General features: G+C 36.4%; 1 protein-coding gene across 1 annotated transcript; it reads right to left on the bottom strand.

Moving 5' to 3' along the window:
* Positions 1 to 4567: 4567 nt before the first annotated feature.
* On the bottom strand, positions 4568 to 21582 carry LOC139720289 (transmembrane protein 179B-like). Its single transcript, XM_071631649.1, has 6 exons — positions 21309 to 21582; positions 11839 to 11955; positions 10281 to 10354; positions 9070 to 9210; positions 8281 to 8356; positions 4568 to 4711 (listed from the first exon to the last, which is right to left on the bottom strand). The coding sequence occupies exons 1-6, from the start codon at positions 21408 to 21410 to the stop codon at positions 4568 to 4570; spliced, it is 654 nt and encodes a 217-aa protein (XP_071487750.1). The 5' UTR covers positions 21411 to 21582.
* Positions 21583 to 21844: the final 262 nt, after the last annotated feature.

Below are 21844 nucleotides of genomic sequence, written 5' to 3'. Positions count from 1 at the left end.
TTGTTATCTATTTTGATATACCATCTATACAAATTTTTGTTTACTGATAATAACTAATACAAAAAATAAAAGTAAATTCTTTTAATTTGTTTTCTTAACAGTAACATAGGTTTCTAAAATGCATTCGTCCAATAAAGATGAAGTGTCGATTATCATTATTTTTTTTTCAAATATATGCAACAGTTGTTATTATAGGGACAATGTGTACACAAAAATCTATAGCATTGTTTAGTAAACATCTATCAATAAATCTTTTATGATATCTTACTCCTATCCTTATCTTGGAGTTTCTAATATGTCATCAAACTTTGTACATAATACCATATAGTTGCTCATCCATGATTTGGGGATAGCCTGGAGTAGTAAGTTATAATGGAAAAAAAAGTATTTGCTAACATTTCTGTCGTTTAAAGGGGAAGGCTAGTAACTGATCAGTGGGAATCAGTGGAAATGCTGGGAGATGGTTGTTCCAATCCCTATGGGATTCATTCAAGAGTACATTATATATCTATTATTGTGTGAAAATTATTTGCTTCAGAATGGTCTCATATTCAAGTAATGTGCAGTTTAATGTTTCCAGTTTAGAGTCCCTGGTCAGTGACGGGGCATTAAGCTGCACATTTGAATATGAGACCGTTCTGAAGCAAATTATTTTCACACAACAATAGATATATAATGCACTCTTAAATGAATCCCACAGGGATTGGAACAATCATGTCCCAGCATTCCCTCTGATTCCTACTGATCAGTTACTAGCCTTCCCCTTTAAGTTGAGCGAAAATGTCTTTTGATATAATTACATGTATATATATATATATATATATATATATATATATACATATATATATATATATACATATATATATATATATAGGTATTGCGTGAAACTGAAAAAGACCCACTTGAACATTATATACAAATGATTATATAAATATATATAGATCCTGATTAAACATTAAACTACTACTGTGTGTCATATATATGTGTGTGTGTGTGTGTGTGTGTGTGTCTTTCTATTCCGAGAACATGGAGAATCTGTTTCCACTCAGGAGCTCATAACTATCGTGGTATTACTGTAAGTGTCGATTAATTATCCCCTGCAGCTCACTGATACCTATTATAGAATAATATGAAATAACTGGTATTTTCGTGTTAATTCAACAAAATTACTCGCGATAACGGATTACACACACGCACCACACACACACACACCACACACATACACACACACATTAATCATATGTGTATACATGTATATATACATATTATGCATGCACTAGAAAGAAATTAAACGGCACTAAAAACTGAATCGCAGTATTACATGTATATGAATTGCTGTGTCATGTCCGAAAAAAATCCTGATTAACCATTAAACTAATACTGTAGGTTGACATTTTTTGACAAGTGTTAGACATTTCAAAATGTATGCTAGCAACTTTATTCCTTCAGACATTCAAACACATTACAATAGCAATTTCTGATACACGGATTCACTGGCCAACATTAATTCATTATTAGAGATACATTAAAATATGTAATATGTTTACAGTTGTAGCGTTACGATTCTACACAACTAGGATGCATTTGCATTAACTACATAAAAGATTTACGGCGGTCTTTCAACCCAACCGGGATATTATAGGCCTATTTTTGATCGTAGTGATATGACACGGATGAAATGTTATCACCTACAAAAATCAGAAATGAATTTTGTAGATTTTTTTTGTTTGCACTTACAGCTTGTGGAAAAATACTAAATGCTATAAACGCTTACTTTATATCGAGTCCGTTCTTCATTATGTTAGGCATATCTTCGTTTCTCTTTGATTTGATTTTGTTTTTTGTTTTTACAATTACTTTTGTTTCTACAATTTTGGGCACGGATAGACACAGTAAATCAATACTTTGTACGTGTGCAATTGCACCATAGGTTGTGAAAATCTATGTGCTTTTATTTCTGTTTCTTTGATGTAATTTTATGCCTCCTGTATCGTTTAGCACATAAGTATTAATATATTAATTTCTCCAGCATGAAGAGTTAACTAAACAAGCAAAAACAAATTAATGGTCCCACATCAATGTCTGTACAAACACTTATAACATCTTGTTTCCTTCTTGTGCAAATTAATTACTTATATTGCATGTGTCACGTAGAACAAAGTAGATCTATCAATAGAAAAGATTTTTTTTTTTCCAGTTGCCTGCTTCCACACTGGAAAAGAATCCCTGCAAAGCCAAATATTCTTCATGTTCACAGTGACTTAGCCTTTTTTTTTTACCGTAATGCTCATGGATATAACTCAATACATAACGATTTACAAAATTAAGGCACCCTGTCATGTTGCATTCTGATATAATGTAAGTATGGAGGGATACACTTCTACTGTACAATGGAAAATAAAATACATATAACACATTTTTACACATGTACAGGTAATATTCATTAACAAAACTTATATAAAATTCATCATATCCAGATATCAGATTATGTGTTACTCTAATCAACAAAGTTAGTCAAAGGAAATCTTGGTATAAGGCAACAACATTCCGTGATTAAGATTAATCTTTTTATTAATCGATAGCTTATAGAAGCCCAGCAAGGCCCGTACCAAGTTTACAGAGATGTCAGAATATCTCTCGGAATGATTTATACGACAGTCCAGAGTAGTCTGATTCTGTGTTAGACCATCATTTACAATCATGTATGCACGTATATTATATATATATATATATATATATACATATACATGTTTTATATTATGCACCTTATACTATAAAACTTTCTGCAGATATTTTACAATTAGACATACTGATGAAGTAATCTGTTTGGGAGACTGAAGCTATCTATATTTTCAACTTTATTTTTACCGAGAATGATAATATACTTTAGTCAACACTGAGTATCTAAATTTGTACAAAACGTTTTCTCTGGTCTTAAGCCTTATACTATGGAGCTTTCTGCAGATATTTTAAGATTAGACATACTATCGTCTGTTTGGGAAGATATTAAGCTATTTAAATTTTCGACTTTACTTTCACTGAGAATTACATACCTATCAATATCAAGCATCGAAATTTGTACAAACTGTTTTCTCTGGTCGTTAGCCATCTGACACACTTCTTTTCTTCTGTCAGGTTATTGCAACAAAAAAAAAATGTTGCTTGAATTTTTACTATGGATAATCATTGAAGCTTTGCTGTCCTCATATCCCATCTATTCATACCCTAAATATCACATTTCTAAGTAATATTTAACGATAACAGTTTGTTTTTGCTTAGTATTCCCTAACCATTTCTCTACCTACAAAGGACAATGTTTCCAGCGCTTACAATAGTCACTCTTCAGACGTGACAGTCATATGCTTCCAAACGAACGAGATGTGAACAAGATGCAATGGATATTAATTGCTGCAGCTATCAAGTGACAATTTCTGAATTTCGCTTGATGTTATCATATTGACCACCACGCAACCCGTCTACATGTTGTGGTCTAGTTCACTCCAGCTCTCAACTGGTAGACGCAGTTTTTGTTTAGTTTTTTTTTTGTCGTGATAACAGAAGAAAAACATATTTATCACTATTCAAAACAAGCGCTCATAGTAGATATCTTTTCTGCATTGCAGTTAAGCTCTATTGAACGCATGAATACATGTATTTCAATTTTCAAAAAAAAAATGCCCACAGAATTATAGACCTCGTCGATAGATTATCATTATGACGTCACAATGAAATGTGTAGTGTTAAGTGCTAAATGGACATGCTTCCTATAGATATGAATCAGGACTCGTTGCAAATTATACGCAGAGATATACAGGTCTAGCCAATTTTGTCATGCTTGTGGTCCACTCTAATAGTTTTGTTTTTTGGTTGTTGTTTTTTTTTTGTGTGTGAATATGTAACCGATGTAGACCGAATGTAGTGCCTATGTGAGACTTTCGATAGAACGAATTGTATTTTTAATGAAACAGAATTGCATGCTCTCTCAGGTTAGTGGTGGAATTTTTGATGGACAAAGTGCGATGACGCCATGGCATGAATGATATCATGTTGAGAAAAATTCAATCGTTTCATCAATCTATTTATGGTCAATACTAGACAACTACTGAGTAGTTTGATCAACTCCTCGCAGGACTGTCAGCAAGTCTACTAATAGGGAGCTTTAGATTTTCGCGACGCAGACGTTCAAAAGGGGAAAAAAATGTTCTGAGCATGCGCAAATTGCTTATCATAAGCGATCTATTTATAGCTCGCGTCGTCTGAGTTTTCACCGTAAAGCATACGCGTTCTGCACTAATTTTACGTCAGCTTAATTGATGCACAGATCATATTTGGCGCCATTTTATATCTTATAGGTTGCGTCCTTGCGTAATCTAAATCTACTTTTCAACATGACGCTGGGAGAGAGGAGAACGTCCAACGCAATTGTCGTCTCAAACGTCCGCGTGCGAATCTAAAGCTCCCTGTTGTTTAATCGAGATGAGAGGCAAGGTACCAGCCGACGCTCCTTGCCGGAAGCCAGGTATGGTGGGATGATGTCAGACATGTACGTGTGCACGTCTATCTGGATCTACGGGTCTTGGTTTTCGGCATTGGGCATGCTGATCGGGTCCTCTTTGGGTTTGGGAGCGGTCCCGCGTCGGTCCATGACGAAGACCATGATGGACATTGGGACCAGGATCAACCAGCAGGCAAAGGAGATCCAGGATCCAATCTGACACAAGACAGGTCGAAAAACGGAAAACAATATGTGACCGTGCACCTCAAAACGAACATAAAGTCGCACACACTGATTTTGCATGAGGACTGAAAACAAGTGGAATGGGTCAACCTAGCCGAACTTGACTTTTTCATATTTTCTGAAAGAGCGGGTCTTCTTTTACATTATGCTAAAATTTAATATCATAAAACGGGCAGAAAAGTGTGTTTTTTTAGGAGTTTATCTCGAACATTTTTGGTAGAATAGTGTGATTAGGTGTGTCTTTAGAATCCTTTTCATTTCTGAAAAACCTTGTCCACACTCTTCACTTTCAACTCTAATAACTTTTGAAAGGATAATGCTACTGCTTTGAAAGTTGGCATTAATTATGGACAAAATGTGTTAATGAGGCCTGTTTAATTTCACTTTAATCTGATAATCTCTTCATTGTTGTTACTCTGGTGGTTTACTTACTGTTTTTTGTCCCATTCATCGCACAGCCAGCACGGTTTGGTAAAGATTAAGCGCTTGAATAGACACTGTACTTGAGAGCCTCTTTTCTCAGTTCACACTTTTCCTGAGTTTGTGCTTTCTTTCCAATATTCAGATAGGTTAGGAGAGTCCATTTGATTTGAGTTATACATCATTTTAAAGCTTAAAGTCTGCTCTTTCAGAATATGGTCTTAACTAAAAATTCATGTCTGGCGACTTTTTGTTTGTTTTGAGGTGCAGGGTTACATAACATGTCATCATGTGACAGAGCATCACAGAACCAACAAAAAGTTGCACTCGCTGATTTTGTGTGGACACTCAAAATAGTTGAGACTGTCAAACCTTGTCAATCTTGAGTTTTTCATATTATCCGAAAGAGCAACACTTCTTCTAATTAGTGTAGAGTTTGGGATCATAGAAGGAACAACAAAAAAAGGTTTTTAGAAGTTTTTTCTAGGACGCTTTTATGCAGAATAGTGTGACTAGGTGTGTCTTAAAGTCCCTTTTTCATTTCTTAGAAACTCTTTACGCACTCTTCATTTTCAACTCAAATAACTAAATAATGCTACTCCTTTGAAGATTTGTAATGGTCATGGATAGAATGTGTTGATAGAGCATAATCAATGTCAGCTTAACCTGGTGATTTCTTCATTCTTCTTGAAAAGACGTTTTACCTCTTTTTTTTTGTCCCATTCGTTGCGCAGGGCACAGCTCGGCAGAAGATTAAGCGCTTGAATAGACCTTTCACTTCAGAGCCTCTTTTCTCAGTACACACTTTTGCAGCATGTGTGCTTTCTTTCTAATTATTCAGATAGGTTCGAAGAGTCCATTCGCTTTAATGTCTGCTCTTTCAAAATCTGTTCTTAAATAAAAATCGACGTCTGCTGGTTTTGTGATGCAGGAATATATATATATAATGCGGACAATAAGCATTCGTATTCACAGGTAATGGCTAAGTATTGAGCGCTTTGTGCCCACCCTCAGAACAACAACAACAAAAAAATCCCCCAGTCTTATAAATATCTATATAATTCATACATGTGTGCGTGTACTTGTGTGTTTGTATATACATATTTGTAAAATATAGATATAATTATTTTTAATAATGTGCATGATATGCATTCATATCGTTCCTTTGTTAGAGGCAAACCTGACATGCCTGAGCTGAATTTCCCATGAGGGAGTCAGCCCCTTCAATCTATGCTTCAAATGCTATCTCCTGCTTTCTTGATGAATCAAGTGTACTGCCTGTTATAAATCATACAATTCATACATTTCCAAATTATATAATTTATGTTGAATAAAATTATGCTGTATAAGTGTTACATTTACTTTTGTATTGCTCCTTTATTCTAATTCTATGGTAATTCTAATTTTAGTTCCAAATCTTCTTTGAATGTTAGTACTTGTGTGTTCACTCTTTAGGTTTCCCGTATCTCCTCCGAGGACTCGCATGTCGAGTTGTTCTCTTTTCACCATTCAAATCATATTACTACACTATTGTCAACATTGTTAAATCAACTGTTCTTACATCTGCAGAATGTGGTTGTCTGTATATCACTATTAATGTATTGAGAAGATTCTGTTAGTGCCCCAGGTATTTTTGCCTTTCATTTTTGTTTCTCTTTATTTTGGTCCTACGTTGCATCCGTGCTCCTCATCTATACACTCTGTTCAGAATTTGGGACCTACGCTTAACAAGCTCGCTTTTAAGTAGGTTCCGTCATATTTCTTTAGCGTTATACATAGAACCAAACGTACGATGATTGACCACTATATGTTTTATATTCTTACATTAATTTACTGTACTTCCAAGCCGGATATTATGATTCACTATGTTTTTATTATATTTGATGTACATTCCTTCATTGAGAAGTATGAAAACAAATTGAATTGAATTGAATTTATGTAGTTATGAGATGTCGTGCTTACTACTTAACAATGGAATTATTATCATTTTTGGTTTACTTAAGAAGCAGAATGAATGCAAACAAACATGATATGTATTCATATAGTAAGGAGACAGAAATAAGTTAGTTGATTATACATACATACAGGCTTATTAATACCTCTAAATGTGATAAAATTCCATTAGAAAATAAAACAAAAAAAATCAGTGTATAGATTTTCATTAACCCCTTAGAAAGTAGTTTTCAATTGCATGTATTTGCCTTGTTGCATTTCATACAGTGAAGACAGTCTATCATTTTACTATATCACAATGTTCAACATTGTGTTTTTAGTCCTTGAAATACGGGGCAAAAAGCTTAATGACAGTCTTCTCATACTTTACCGAAATGATGTCGTCCATTCGTTACCTCGTATGTGCCTGCACCCGTTTGCATTAAGGTGTTTATCCACGATTCTTTGTTTGATATTCATCTGATAGTCACTTATCGCAATATTAATCGATGACGGCTGGGCCCTAAATGGGCATCAGGGAGCTAAGGAATATCACTGAAATGTTTACTCTGTGTAAAGCTCATAATCTTCACTTACTGGGGGTAATAAACCAGCATAATGACCGTGGTGTTGTAAAATGATCGACACATTGGGCAGGGGGTCGGCGACCACAGCAAATGCCACGTGAACACCACGCGTCTCTTAAAAAATGTGGTAAGCCGCTAGCCGTCAAAAAAAAAAAAAATATGGACCCGTATGAAATTACGAACTACGATAATCATGTTTGGTGCAAGATGAGTGTCATTCCGAGATAACGCTACAGCAATGTTCAATTTCATACATAGTCACTTTTATTTTCGTTGACATTTTTTGGGTTAAGACTATTTTTTATGTTAAAGTATTTTAGTCAATGTCCCTGAACACAAACTTTTCACAATGACTAAATTATTCAAGAGTTTAGATAATCTTCATAATAAAAATTAATAACAAAGAACCCTCATGTGCGATATCTTAACTGCGTATAGGAATTTTATGAAAACCAATGAAGAAGAGACTTAGTAAACTAGAGTCTAGTTCATAGACTAGTACCTATTCTTGCATTCTTCTAATGATATAAGATGAATTGTTGGTTTTCTTTATTAGCCATAATCATTTTGTCCATTCATGTGTCCACGTTTTGTGTAACTTACGCATGCTAGGTTGAGTCTCACGTAGAAGTTTTTCCCTTGATACACGTTCCACTGTGCATTCTGGAATCGGCTGCATCTAATAGCAGGAGAGAACCAATGACGGTATAAGAATAAGATACAAAAGAAACTATATTTTTCTGTCTATCCGTCTGTGCACATCTGTGTGGCTGGGCATTTCTCTCCTTCATTTCTGTCTGTCTGTCTGTCTCTCACTTCCTCCCCCTTCCATCTTTCTCTCTCTATATATCTATGCATTGTATTCATGATGTTTATAATATGTTTTCTGTCTTTGTTTTCGAGCATTAACTTTGTTTTCATTCTGTTAATCATCTAACTCCATTTACGTCTACTTATTTCTCTTCACCATCTCTATCTGTTTGTCTATCTATTTCTCCGCCCTCCCCCCCCCATGTCTCTTACTTTCGTTTGAGTTTTACTCATGCTGTCTATCTAAGCATACTTTTTTTCGTTTCCAATTCAATCGTAACGATTATGAATTGAAAGATGCTGTGACCTGTATAAGATCTGTTATATATAATGAGTTTGCTGCTCGTGATTATTTTTGACTCCTTTTCCGACAGATGAGAAAATGATTCTGATAAGCATTAAGAACCAAACGAATCTAACAATCTTTCATCTTGTAATTCATGACAAAAACGATATATAAAAAAGAAAAAAAAATCCCATTCTTTTCAACTTTTGTCTTGTTCCCAATGTTCCCCTTTCTGGTATTCAACTTATGTTTCTTTTACCCCTACAAGATAGAGCGGATTGCCCCCTTTGACTTACTCAACCTCGATGCTCCTGATCGGTGTCTGGGTCAGCTGCTTGCAGAAGAAGGTGAAGCCCACTGTCACCAGGCAGGCCTCGATCAGAGAGATGAAGCACATGATACAGTAGACCGGGAGGATGATCAGACGAAGAGCAGGGCTGGAGGAGGAGGTGGTGGTGGTGGAGGATGAGGATGAGGAGGAGGAGGAGGAGGAGGAGGAGGAGGAGGAGAGTTAAGGATGCGGAAGAAGATGACGATGGGGAAGATGGGGAAATAGAAGAAGATGAAGAGTTAGGAGCAGGAGAAGACGATTATAAAGAAGAGAGCGAAGATGAAAAGAGAAGGAAAAGAAGGAGGACTCGTTAGGTGTTTTTTTCTTTCATTCATTCATTTATTTTTCCATCTCTAACAAAACGTTTAAATCTTTTTTTTTTCACATAGGATGTAGGTGAATATATGTCAACATTGCAAAATGTGATAGATTAGATTTATGGATATATCATTGATAAGAGGAAAAAGAAATACCACAAAAAAAGCATTCTGCAGTTCAGAAAAAAAATACTTTAGAAATATTCTAAAGTTTAAAGATATACACCGGCGAAGAAGACGAAAACATATCCCTTTGAATACTCAGACCTAAAATCATATGGTAGGATAACAATTGAGATGTTAAACAAAATAGTCCGTAGAATGTTCATGCTCTCCGAGAGACTGTGAACCTCATGCGTCACACATTTTCTGAATATGTAAAAATGGTGTCCCTAAATTTCTGTTATGATGTAGATTGTGCATGTCTAACGTTTTTCATCCCCCTAAAAACAAGCAACAAATGTAGGGGGAAACAACAATTAAAACCAGCAAAAAAAGCAAGAAAAAAGAAAAAAAAAAAACAAAATAGACACCGATTGCATTCTTGTTCACAGCCAAATCAGTTGAAATTTTGTTCCAAACTTAACATCGAAAAAAAATCTCAGAAAAGCCAACTTTACACAGAACTTTCTGTGTATAATGTAGGGGGCTTAAGTTAAACAAGAATAAGTTCTGTCTTTCAAAAAGGTCATCCTTCTATAATTCGATCCCTCGCGTGCTCAGCTGTAGGAATTTCTCTCTTTTCCCATATGAGGCACAATGTTCATGGCTTTTGGCACCGTTCTTTAGCTTGGTTTAGTGCCAGCCAGCCTCGAAGCCAGCCGCTGGTCCAGCCCATATTAAGTCCCCGGATACTTACATGTCAAATCTCCGCGTAAAGAAGACAATGATTTTGTAGAGGGCGTACAGAAATCCCAGCAGTGAAATGATGACCTGAAATGTAAACGAGGCATTGCGGATATTGTTACGATTTCCAAATGGATCATGCCGGTTTTCAAAGACGCGCACTGTAATCTTTATTTCAGCAACAGCACAAACGGTAAAAACAACAAGGGCAATAAAAACAGACCAGCAATAATGGCAGACGCTAATTCACCACATATCGACATTATGGTACGTAAGTCTCTTTTTGTCAAAAAAACTCAAAGATTACCAATAATCCTGGCAATGAACTTAATAACGTGCTTTAGAGGAAACAAAGGCCCAATGTATAAAAACATGTTGTCAGTGAAATCGCCTCAGTAATCAATAGTTTACAAAAATGTACACTGTGTTTGTGTAGAGTGTGCCTACTTTGGGGCTACCTCATGTTTGGGGTTTTTCAACTACAGAAGGAAAATCGTTTTTACATCATGCACGGTCAGTATTTCTGTCGTCCAAACTCTTATGTCGGATAGTTGCCATTCTGGGAAGATCATGATTTTGTGATCTCAGCTGAAAAAAAAAAAATTAAGCGATTTCGTCATCACGCGTGATGTGATGAATTCCCACCCTGTCACGCCACCCCCTCCCTTTAATATTCCAGCGATAGACCAGCACACCAAGGCACTTACTGGCAGCTTGCCCGGACACTGGCTCACCAATGCAAGCAACTTATGCAGGAGTCTACCATGTAAACTATACATAAAGCTGAGATTGTACTTATCTTATACTGCTAAGAAATAGTCGCTTGATAATGTTTACAGCACTTTATCAGGCACAAGACATTGGTAACAGAAATCTCTATGTAAAAAAAAAAAAAAAAAAAAAAACAACCACTTGCCCTTTATCAAAATTAACACACATCATGAAGCAATAATCGAAGTACATAAAATTGAAACATTGTGCATCTCAGCAAAAATACAAACAAAACAAAACAAAAACGTGGGACGCCTGATGTCATAGCTTTATGGTGATTCATTACTTCTTCTTTGGGAATTCTTACATTTTTAATATGAATGATCCACTTTATGTATAAATATATCAGTGCATGGTTTGATTAGGGTATACAGTATTATCATGTAACTACGGAGAGAGAAAAGGTGACAGATAGATATAGAAAGCAGTGGCGGATCCAGAGGGGAGCGCAACCGCCGCATGCCCCCCCCCCCCCTTTATTTCTCGTTAAAAACAAAAGAAATAAAAAGAAAAAAATATGAAATGAAACCCGGAAGTGGCACCAGAAATATTAGTCACGCCCCCCCCCCCCCCCCCCCCCCCATTTACAGATTTCCTGGATCCGCCCCTGGAAAGAGAGAGAGAGAGAAAAAAAAAGAAAGAAAGAAAGAAGGAAAGAAAGAATTTATATAGATAGTTAGATAGCGCAAAGTAGACAGATAGATACATAGTAAGATGGACAGATTGATAAATAGGTAGAAAGATAAGAGGTTTGACAGACTTTTATAGATGGATGGATGCAGGAGTTCAAGCTAACTTACCTGTGCAGCGAGAGCGAAGTCGCATTTTGGGGCAGTTCCGTTAGCGTGCACAGAAAAGGAGTTGGGTGTGTCGTATTGGACCTGTGCATAGATGAGACAGTCGCCACGAAAGTCGTCCTGAAGAGCGGTAGAAGAAGATACATTGTGAAGAAATAGACAGAAAAAGAAAGAAAAATGTTTATGTCTCATTCAATAATAACGCAAACACAACAAATACAATGGTTATCTTAACATTCAAAATGATTATTATTTTTGAATTGAAATGAGGTAATGTCCACGCTGCAAACAACATCTATCTTTTTTATTTCACTATATATAATATACATATTTCATTGCTGATTTAAGAATGAACAATTTTGTATTTTCCACTTTCACTTTTCCACTTTTCCACTTTGTATTTGTTACGTTGCTGCTGTCAGTGACGCAATAATCACTACGAGAACATCGCTATTATAATATCATAGACGTCATCGATGCGTCAAGAATCTGTACAGAGTGATGTCTTACGTCGAGTGAGAGTGTACTTATATTGAATTACTTGCATTAATCTTATTCATTAGATGTTCTAAGGATTTATGACGATCATGACTGTTTTCATCTAAGAGCACTGGAAAAAAATTCGTGTGCATCAACTCGTAAGAGTAAATATTGTAGAAAGGCCGCAATAGGACCTACAATTGATCAAATAAATAAAAAGAAATAATTGCCGCTTTTCTACTTCAAGTATTTTGATCAAAGACTTTCTGAATTACAGATTCGTTTGAAATGAGTGTTCTCACCCGTTTGAGAATCACAATGCAAAGTGTAATGTTACTCATGACGTCAGATTGAACTGATAAGACACTGCAATCGATTTACACATTCTTTCCTACAGAATTAAGACAACAAGTTTGTCGTACTGCTATTAGGCAACAGTATTAAAGATCAACATTGAAGTTTTATTCTACATTTGCCGCACTGGAAAATCTGTACTGTATATCTCTACCATTTTACCCGCTGGCCTTACACACACAAACTTGACTGGTTGTTTCTCATGCAAGGCATACATTGTAGGTACGTACATTGTGTAGGTACGTACTTCATGCGTCATGGCTGGAAGTAATAATAGCAACAGGAAAAACCATTCTCTGACAAAGTTACATTGTGACGCTGGGTACTTTCTTCGTCATGTGACAGTGACGGGTGAAAATGGGGAGCAGTGGATTCTTAATTAATCAATTTCCCGTCTGTTAAGGTGTCAAGTTGCAATGCGCTGTGTGTATACTGACAACATACCCTTCACTGCATAAAACCTAAGTGCATGTGAATGTAAATGTCAGCGTGTATATGTTGGGCAATAAACGGCAATGAAGATTTGTTATTTGCTACTGTCAACCTGTTGTAGATAATGTCAATGCCCTTTTGAAAAGCTATACACTTGGCATATTAATCAGTGGTAATAGATCACAACGAAGTTGTATTATGTCATTGGAGTGTGCCGCTGATGAATTTACAGAGCAATAATTTTGAGAGAATTGCACATACGGTTGCCTCCTGAAATGCGAATCTAGAACTGTATCAGGACAATTGATAGGTTTTATGGTCACTAATGTTCCCATCCCCTTAAATGTTGCGTAAAATGTTTCGGGGATATAAAAATTCCATAGTTTTAAATGTCCCTTTTTGTGGGTGTCAAAAGTTTGTTTTATTAGATGTTTTTCATATATCATACGCGTCGACTGTTTGCGGGGGCTGGTTGCCGATGACGTTGTATAACCATTTCACTTTTTACAATCTAAATTTCTCAAGAAACTGCTACAATGAACGGCATTTCACAGAATGTTAACCAGACGAATTTTCACCTGCTGATATTTTTCCATAGCTGCAGGTGGTCACATGTAGTGCTTAGCCCAGACTTCGATATCATTTTATCTCTAAGGAGGTTTATCTGTCAATATTTTTTTTTTTATCAGCCTAAATGATGTTGCAGACTTTTATCCACACAAAGTTCAAAGATGGGACAGTAAAAGGACAAAGGTGAGTTTATTTTCATTCCGTATAAACTGTATGATACTATAGGCAAAGCTTTCATCAGAGTGACAACACTCTTGAAGAGCGTCTTCTTTCTTTCTTTTTTTTTTTGGGGGGGGGGGGAGCTTTCAGTTTTTCGTCACATGTTTCCTTGAAAAGTAGTTAGTACATTAGCTTAAACTACATACGCTTCAATGGGTGATGGACAATTTTCCTGAATTATCTTGATTTCAAACAACTGTAATTTCACTGAATATTGAAAAAATGATGTATCTCTTATTTACTTAGCCAATACGGCGAGGGAATGAACGGTACATTGTGTTCTGCTTTCGGTGTGTGTGTGTGCGTGTGTGTGTGTGTGTGTGTGTTCTTTTTTTTTTGATAATTATGTACCAGATATACTTCCCCACCCATGCACACACCACCACCTCCCTCATCACCACTCACTGCCCAGTTTATTCATCGTTGACCAGTACACTACCTCATTCACTGGCTTCTCTTAACATCCTTCCCTTCGGTCAAGGGGAAATCACGGAGACCCCAACTGAAGCCATAATGGTATATAATGAGATTAATCCTCCACCATTTATACGTCAGTACGATCATTTTATGAATACGTATAATTATAATCATAATTATCAACTCTGCCAGTGTTCTTCCCGATATCTACAGAGCAGGCCTATCAATTATCTTCTAAAATGCGTGAACATTATTATGTGCATGTGTCTTAGCATTAAAATCTCTACTTTCATTGACACTCTCAGCGTTTCTGAGCTCTTCTGCATTTCGAAGTCCTTTTAAAACTAATTCAAGTATATTCCAGGTCTGTTTTTCAGGGGAAGTAGATTGAGTTGTAGTTGTGGTAGGTTTATTTTTATTTATTCATCTTTTTTTTTTGGGGGGGGAGGGGTAGTAGTCGTCTACATAACAAAATCAGATAACAAAACACAAGAAAAGGCGGTAGAACAAGAATGCCATCATACAAACTGTTGTGGAAGTTGTGGATTTGCAGTTGTCATTAGTTATTATAGTAGTTTCACAAGTAGCGGTATACTTCATGTCTTGTTGTCATCACTGTCAGACTGTGAAATTAAGAGGTTATGGTCAATGACAATTCAACAGTTTGTTGAACATAATACAGAACGTATATTGCACTTCGTATCGGACTTTAAGACAGAAATAATCATCACAATTCACTTCACCATGGATGGAACATTATTATTCTATAATCAATCTGAAGATCAGGTTTATTACTGACATAGTTTTTGTTGTTTTTTAAACAAGGGCGTCAGAAGCAATGGCGATTATGATAATATTCACGAAGGGTGCAATGGCTCTATAAGGTTAAGATAATCATAATCATTAAACCATGGGTAACGGGCATAGAGTTTAAACTCATTCTACTATAATTTCTTTCGTAGTTTTCCCTAATTAGAGGGGGGGGGGGGGATTCACGAATCTTTGGAATGCGGGTCTGATCTGATGATTCTATGGGGAGATCATCGCATATCTAAGCCCGTCAAATCATGAATCCGAGCCAGGTGAAGGTGCATCATGTGTTACTGCATTTAGTTTCTACCCTCGTTCGCCTGAGTCACGGATCATGGGGCTGTGCAGAGAGACGCTATCTCGGGACGCACGATGGTGAAATGGTGCGCTTAAAGTGAAATGAATGGCATGCCATGTTAAAGTTGACTCGAATAAATGGAATAAGACTGAACAAACGTAACGGTAGAGGTTTAATTCTCTGAAGGTTTCCGTGGGTGGTAGAAGGCTTTACGGTGCACCACCTTATTCTTTCTTGGGTATGTATGTGGCCCTGAAAAGGGCCTACCAACTCTCTTACGGCAGAAGTTTTATTGGAATTGGACATAACATACGCAAGTTATAGGAATCCAAAGCTTATCTTTTTCCCCAATATCACAATCACTGTCACTTCTGGTCTTCCATATGAGGATCTGCTTTACAGAAGATAATTTCACATATAGAATACAAGGAGTGGTAATATTATGTTTATAAAACATCATCATAACACAATCAAAGCGTGTAGAACTGTAAAATACTATAACAACATGTGACTACATAAATTGCATAATTGTTATTACGGTTGAAGTAAGTCATGACGGCAAGACATAAGACACTTACACACACATACACACACACAAACACACACACACAAACACACACACACACACACACAAACTCATGTTTGAAAGATATCAACTCTGTTCAAATTAAACATAAGAAGCAGGGGAAAAGGAATGTTGTCATAAACCATGAGATATCGTCTTATAAGTTGCTGCAGCTTGGAGTAATTTGGTGTGGGCTGTGTTAGCCGAAAACAAAGCAAAAGAAAACAAAACATTATGGTTTTGAGTTGCGTAAAAATGTGCGGTTAAAATCGATATCTGAATTTATGCAAAACGTATCTCCATCATACTCTTTGCTCTACATGAGTGCATGTCCTGCTTTGACAAAACTTCAACTGTGCAGCTCTGTATATATCCGTTCGTCATTTCACTTTAAAAAACGCCGGAATGAGAAAGTAGAGAGAGAGAGAGAGAGAGGGAGAGAGAAAGAGAGAGAGAGAGAAAGATTAAGAAAAATAAAAGAAGGAGGCAGACGGGAGGGAAAACAGAAGAGAGATTTGATTCAGGATCGGGTGAAGCTTTAAGGTCAAAGGTAAGAATTATTTGGGTGGAGCTCCCTTAAATCTACTGCAGGGGAAACGTGCAAAACTCGAGGGCGGACAGTTCCCCATGCCTTCCGCCCTATAAATACAAAGGAGAATTATCCATTGAAATAAGAATGAGATAAGACAAAGTCTGTTTTCTTAATTGTAGCTTCTACAAAGATGATATCGATAAACACCTCATCAATTCATGTTCTGACGATCCATGTTATTAGGACAGTTGAATAATTATATTGACAAGTTATATGTGTTGTTGCATAATATTGTACTCTTTCCCCATGGACACATGCCCTCACAGCGTAAAGTTTTCTTTTACTTGCATACCTTTCTGCGTTTTTAAAGTTTGACATAACCTGCACTTGCAAGCTCGCACTATCAGAATAATGTAGAAACTTTGACATTTTCAAAACAAAGTCATGGAAACGTGACTGTTCGTATTAAGCCCACACGGCTGCTGAAATGAGCTTTCTATAGATATCCAGATGTTAAATTCAAATATCTAATTTGTCGTAAAAAGAAAAATCATTGTCAAGGTCAATATTTATGTTGTACATGTATCATAAATCCAATACTATTTATCAACATGCGTGTTCCAGCTTCTGATAAAGGGAATATCCCTATTTGGGAGGAAACAGTATTTTCACCGGTAATTACATTTATGTCCTTATCTTTATCTCCAAGATGGCGGATAATATACCCATGTCGAATCATAAATACAACACGGTGCCTTTGCCAAACACTTCAAGCACGTCCTCAATCCTTACATTGTTTCGCTTTGTGATTCGTTGCTCTCATGCCGTTTTAAATCCATTCGCTTACATAGCTATCATTGTGACTTGAGAAGGCATAAAGACTAATACTCTCTTCGTTTTGATAAGGCCCCTTACATTTCAATTAAGAGTATATGTGACTCTGCACTTCAAAACAAACAAAAAGTTGCCAGACATGAATTTTTAGTTAAGACCATATTCTGAAAGAGCAGACTTTAAGCTTTAAAATGATGTATAACTCAAATCAAATGGACTCTTCTAACCTATCTAAATATTGGAAAGAAAGCACAAATTCAGGTAAAGTGTGAACTGAGAAAAGAGGCTCTGAAGTACAGTATCTATTCAAGCGGTTAATCTTTACCAAACTGTGCTGGCTGTGCGATGAATGGGACAAAAAACAGGAAGTAAACCACCAGAGTAACAACAATGAAGAGATTATCAGATTAAACGGAAATTAAGCGTGCCTCATTAACACATTCTGTCCATAATAAATGCCAACTTTCAAAGCAGTGGCACCATCCTTTCAAAAGTTATTAGAGTTGAAAGTGAAGAGTGTGGACAAGGTTTTTCAGAAATGAAAAAGGGATTCTAAAGACACACCTAATCACACTATTCTACCAAAATGTTCGAGATAAACAGCTAAAAAAACACACTTTCCTGCCAGTTTTATGATACCAAATTTTAGCATAATGTAAAAGAAGACCCGCTCTTTCAGAAAATATGAAAAAGTTAAGTTCGGCTAGGTTGACCCATTTCATTAATTATTTCAGCCCTCTCGCAAAATCAGTGTGTGCGACTTTATGTTCGTTTTGAGGTGCACGGTCACATATTGTAACAATGCGATATACTGTTAAAAAAAATTGCCAGTAATTAGTTCGAGATGTTGTGCACAATGGGCCTCCTGATATTAGAGCATCAATATTAAAGAATCAACTGTCGATTTTGTAATCTGTAAATTAAAAACAAAACAAAAACATCCTTACATCGCATTTACCAATAGGGCCTCAGTTCAGTGACTAAGCATTGTTTGTAAATGATTGTTTTTAAAAGGGAAAGTCAACTGAAACAAGGTATTTTACTCTTACTGAGGTATTCTCACCAAGAATGTATGGTTTTTATCATATTTTCTTGACATTTTTTTAATCGACGAACAATATATATTCATAATAATAATAAGGTCTTTTTTACCCAGGGTAGCCTCTTCAGTGTTGCCACTGCTCTACCAGAGGGCCCTATTTCAATAAACGTTTCCAAAATGAAGAGTAATCCAGTGCCAAAGACTTGAATATTTGTCCTGCATAGTATTCCGGCAGAAGAGACCATGAACGTTATCTGAATATATCGTTTAAAAATATCTCATAAACAAGCGAGAAATCACAAAAACACCAATAAAGAAAGATGAAAGAAAATGTAATGAATGATCAGAAAACGTAAACCTTCACCCTATTCAAGAGTAAATTTTGCGCAAGACAATACTTAATAACATTTTAAGATGTCACGAATGTATATATATATATATATATATATATATGTATGTATTTATTCATTTATTTATCTATTTATATGGAGGTCTTATATCTATTATGTGACCGTAATTCAATTCCATGATTTGAAGAAATTTGACATTTGATTTCTCGTTCATCAGTGTCAGTATGATATAAAAAAAATTATTCCAACGATAACTTGAAGATTCTACCTGCAAATGTTTCCACATGTCGCACCAAACAAGGAAGCTAATAACTGTGCAAAATACATACTCTATATTTCGTATGCGGACTTATCAGTGTGCATCAAAATGAAATCCCGATGCTAGAAGATTTTTGAAAGGGCAAAGGTGAAACTTATGAGTCGGAAGTGGTGGTTAGGATCGACTCACTGCTACTCCAGTCCTATACGGAAGGATGCCAAAATTTGACGATGTACGTGGCCTCTGGATATAAGAGGGCCCCCCTGTGTCTCAGGAATATTTCGCCGTCACGAAATAAGGTGCAAGATTATCAAAACATCATAATAACAACTTCGCTCACATCCCCATTTCTCTTTTGCCGTTATGAATCAGGGAACTCCGCGGAATATGATTGTCCACTTCAGTATCAATCTATATCCAAGCACATCCACTCCTCTCTTTCACTTTCTCTTTCGCTCTCTTTCTTTTCCCTTTATTTTGTTTTTTCAATTTATCAAAAATTAGGTCTATATATGTGTATATATATATATATATATATATATATATATATATATATATATTATAAATATGTATATATTTATACTATCTCTCCTCTGCTTTGTTTTATGTGTGAATTTTACGCATGTTAAGGTACGAGATATCAAAAAAAGTATGAAAAGATAAATGTAGTTACGAAGTCGGGAAGAATCAGAAAAGAATCAACATATTATGGTTGTTCTATGAGAGTGTTATAACAAGAGATTCTTCCACTTCACCGTTAATCTTTTCTTTAAGGTTTAATACATTGAAATGATACTGTTCGAACAACATAAAAGGCCAAATACTTTGTGTGACAACGAACGCTAAACCACCACAAAAACGCGTATCTAAAATGGTAGTGTAGCTGTTTATGTATTCGTGCTAGGAATAGCTTTTCTATTTCCAAAATAAAAGCTACGTAAAAGACAAACAAACAAAATAATAAGATGAAAAAGATGAATCCTAAGTTACACTGCCGCTATACAGGAGAGAGTGAAAGGAACAGAATTCGACACCCAGACTATAGGAAGTTGATTAATCGTGTCACAGGTTTGATGTGAGCAGAGTGTGTCATAGCAACACCATACACCGCATGACGTACATGGGTCGGGGGTGGGGGGGGGGGGGGGGGAGGCGCGGATGCGAGGTCGCTTTATTGAAAGTACCTGTCCCTATAGTACCCCCCTGCTTGCTGTTATATAGTGACGTACAGTCTTATATCGTGAAGCCAAAATGGGCGTTCAGATTGGTCTTCTTCTGTTCTTCTTTTTCTTTTCTTCTTCTTCTTTCTCTTCTTCTTCTTCCTCTTGTTCTTCTTCTTCGTGTTTGTCCTAGTCATCACAATCAGCTTTGCTTCATTATCATTTCTCCTTCTTTCTGGATTACGTTTCTTTTTATAGAAAGTTTGTTTGAAACACACTGCGAGGTGGTTTCGTTCCACAGCGGAGGGTCCCAATTATGTTTGCATTAATGCACTTCTTTAATTCATATACCATTATTGCAGGGTACATTGTATATTTGTTACATTCTTTTGGTTTCATTAGCTAAAATTATTGGTAATATTTACTGACGTGCAAAAAATACAATGATCAAAATAAAATGCGTGTCCAACTGAATGCACGATCTGTTTCTTTACCTACGTTTCAAATCGAGGCCGTCTTGAATCGCAATATAGGAATAAAAACTTATCAATCACATTCCTCATTTTGATTAAGTAACCCCTTTCCTTTCTCTTTCTCTTTTTATCTTTCTGTCTGTCTGTCGCTCTCTCTGTCTCTATCTTCATTCATCATCAGACATACTCCCACACACGCAAACACACAAGCACACTCGCATGCCTTAGCATATAAAGGAGGGGATATCAAGGAGGGGCTTTCAGAAACCCTCAAACCCAAACCATATCCAAATTCAATATATTTTTCTTGTACATGACGTCTGAATAAGCATTTATAGTTATCGACATAACGTTTTGTAGCATTCATTTCTTCTTATTTCCATGATTTTCAGTTTGTTGCGGAAAAGATATCATTCAGACGCTGCTGACTAAAGTCATTTTGAACAATGATGGAATTAACTGCCTTCGATACATGGCTTCTTACAGGATAAACACGTCTCCCTTCCCTCTTTTCTCCTGTTATTATCGTTGTGCCTTCATTTAAATCGAGGCACAAATTTCTTTCGATTTTCTCACTTTATATTTGTCTTGGTGTTTAGCCCTTTGACACAGTCATATCATAAAGAGCAACGCAGGGATATTCAATGTATCAATATGTCAATTATGAGGTATACTTACTCTCACGATGCCGATAGCGATGGCGGCCGTTATTCCAGCCAAAAATGCCACAAGAAGGAGACTTATCTCCATTATCATCTGAACCATGTACATGCAGCCCATCTTGTCTGATGTTTTCGCTTCTTGCTCGTCCCGAAAGAAAGAATTGTTGGTCCTTAGCGGGTTCGAAACGCCACAAACTTTCGGTGACGGAGTTCCCCAGCGAACTGCGACTGAGCTAAAAGCTAGAGCGCAAATTCGAGTTTGCACTCCTAAGTATTTGACGCGTCGAGAGCTAAACTGCACTCCGTTAGCACACGCAAGGGGGCTGTCTCCAGGAACAAAGCCAAGTCGCAGAAATCGGAAGACTTCGTCCAGAAAACAATGGAAAGACTGTAATCACAGCTTTATCAGTATTGTATGCATAGTCACAATGCTCGATTGATTAGTTGGATAGATATCCTTCGGCTTAAACATTGGTTTGATCGATTGAAAAAAAGTGTCAGCTCACAGCACAACACAAGAGAGTTCCCAAGGTGCAGATATATTCGCCGATA

The sequence above is a fragment of the Diadema antillarum genome, unplaced genomic scaffold, assembly GCF_040938485.1.
Source record: "Diadema antillarum isolate AM-2024a unplaced genomic scaffold, OU_Dant_1.0 scf00000126, whole genome shotgun sequence".
Taxonomy (NCBI): Eukaryota; Metazoa; Echinodermata; class Echinoidea; order Diadematoida; family Diadematidae; genus Diadema; species Diadema antillarum.
Note: the sequence above shows the minus strand (reverse complement) of the source record. Positions and strands in the feature narration are given on the sequence as shown.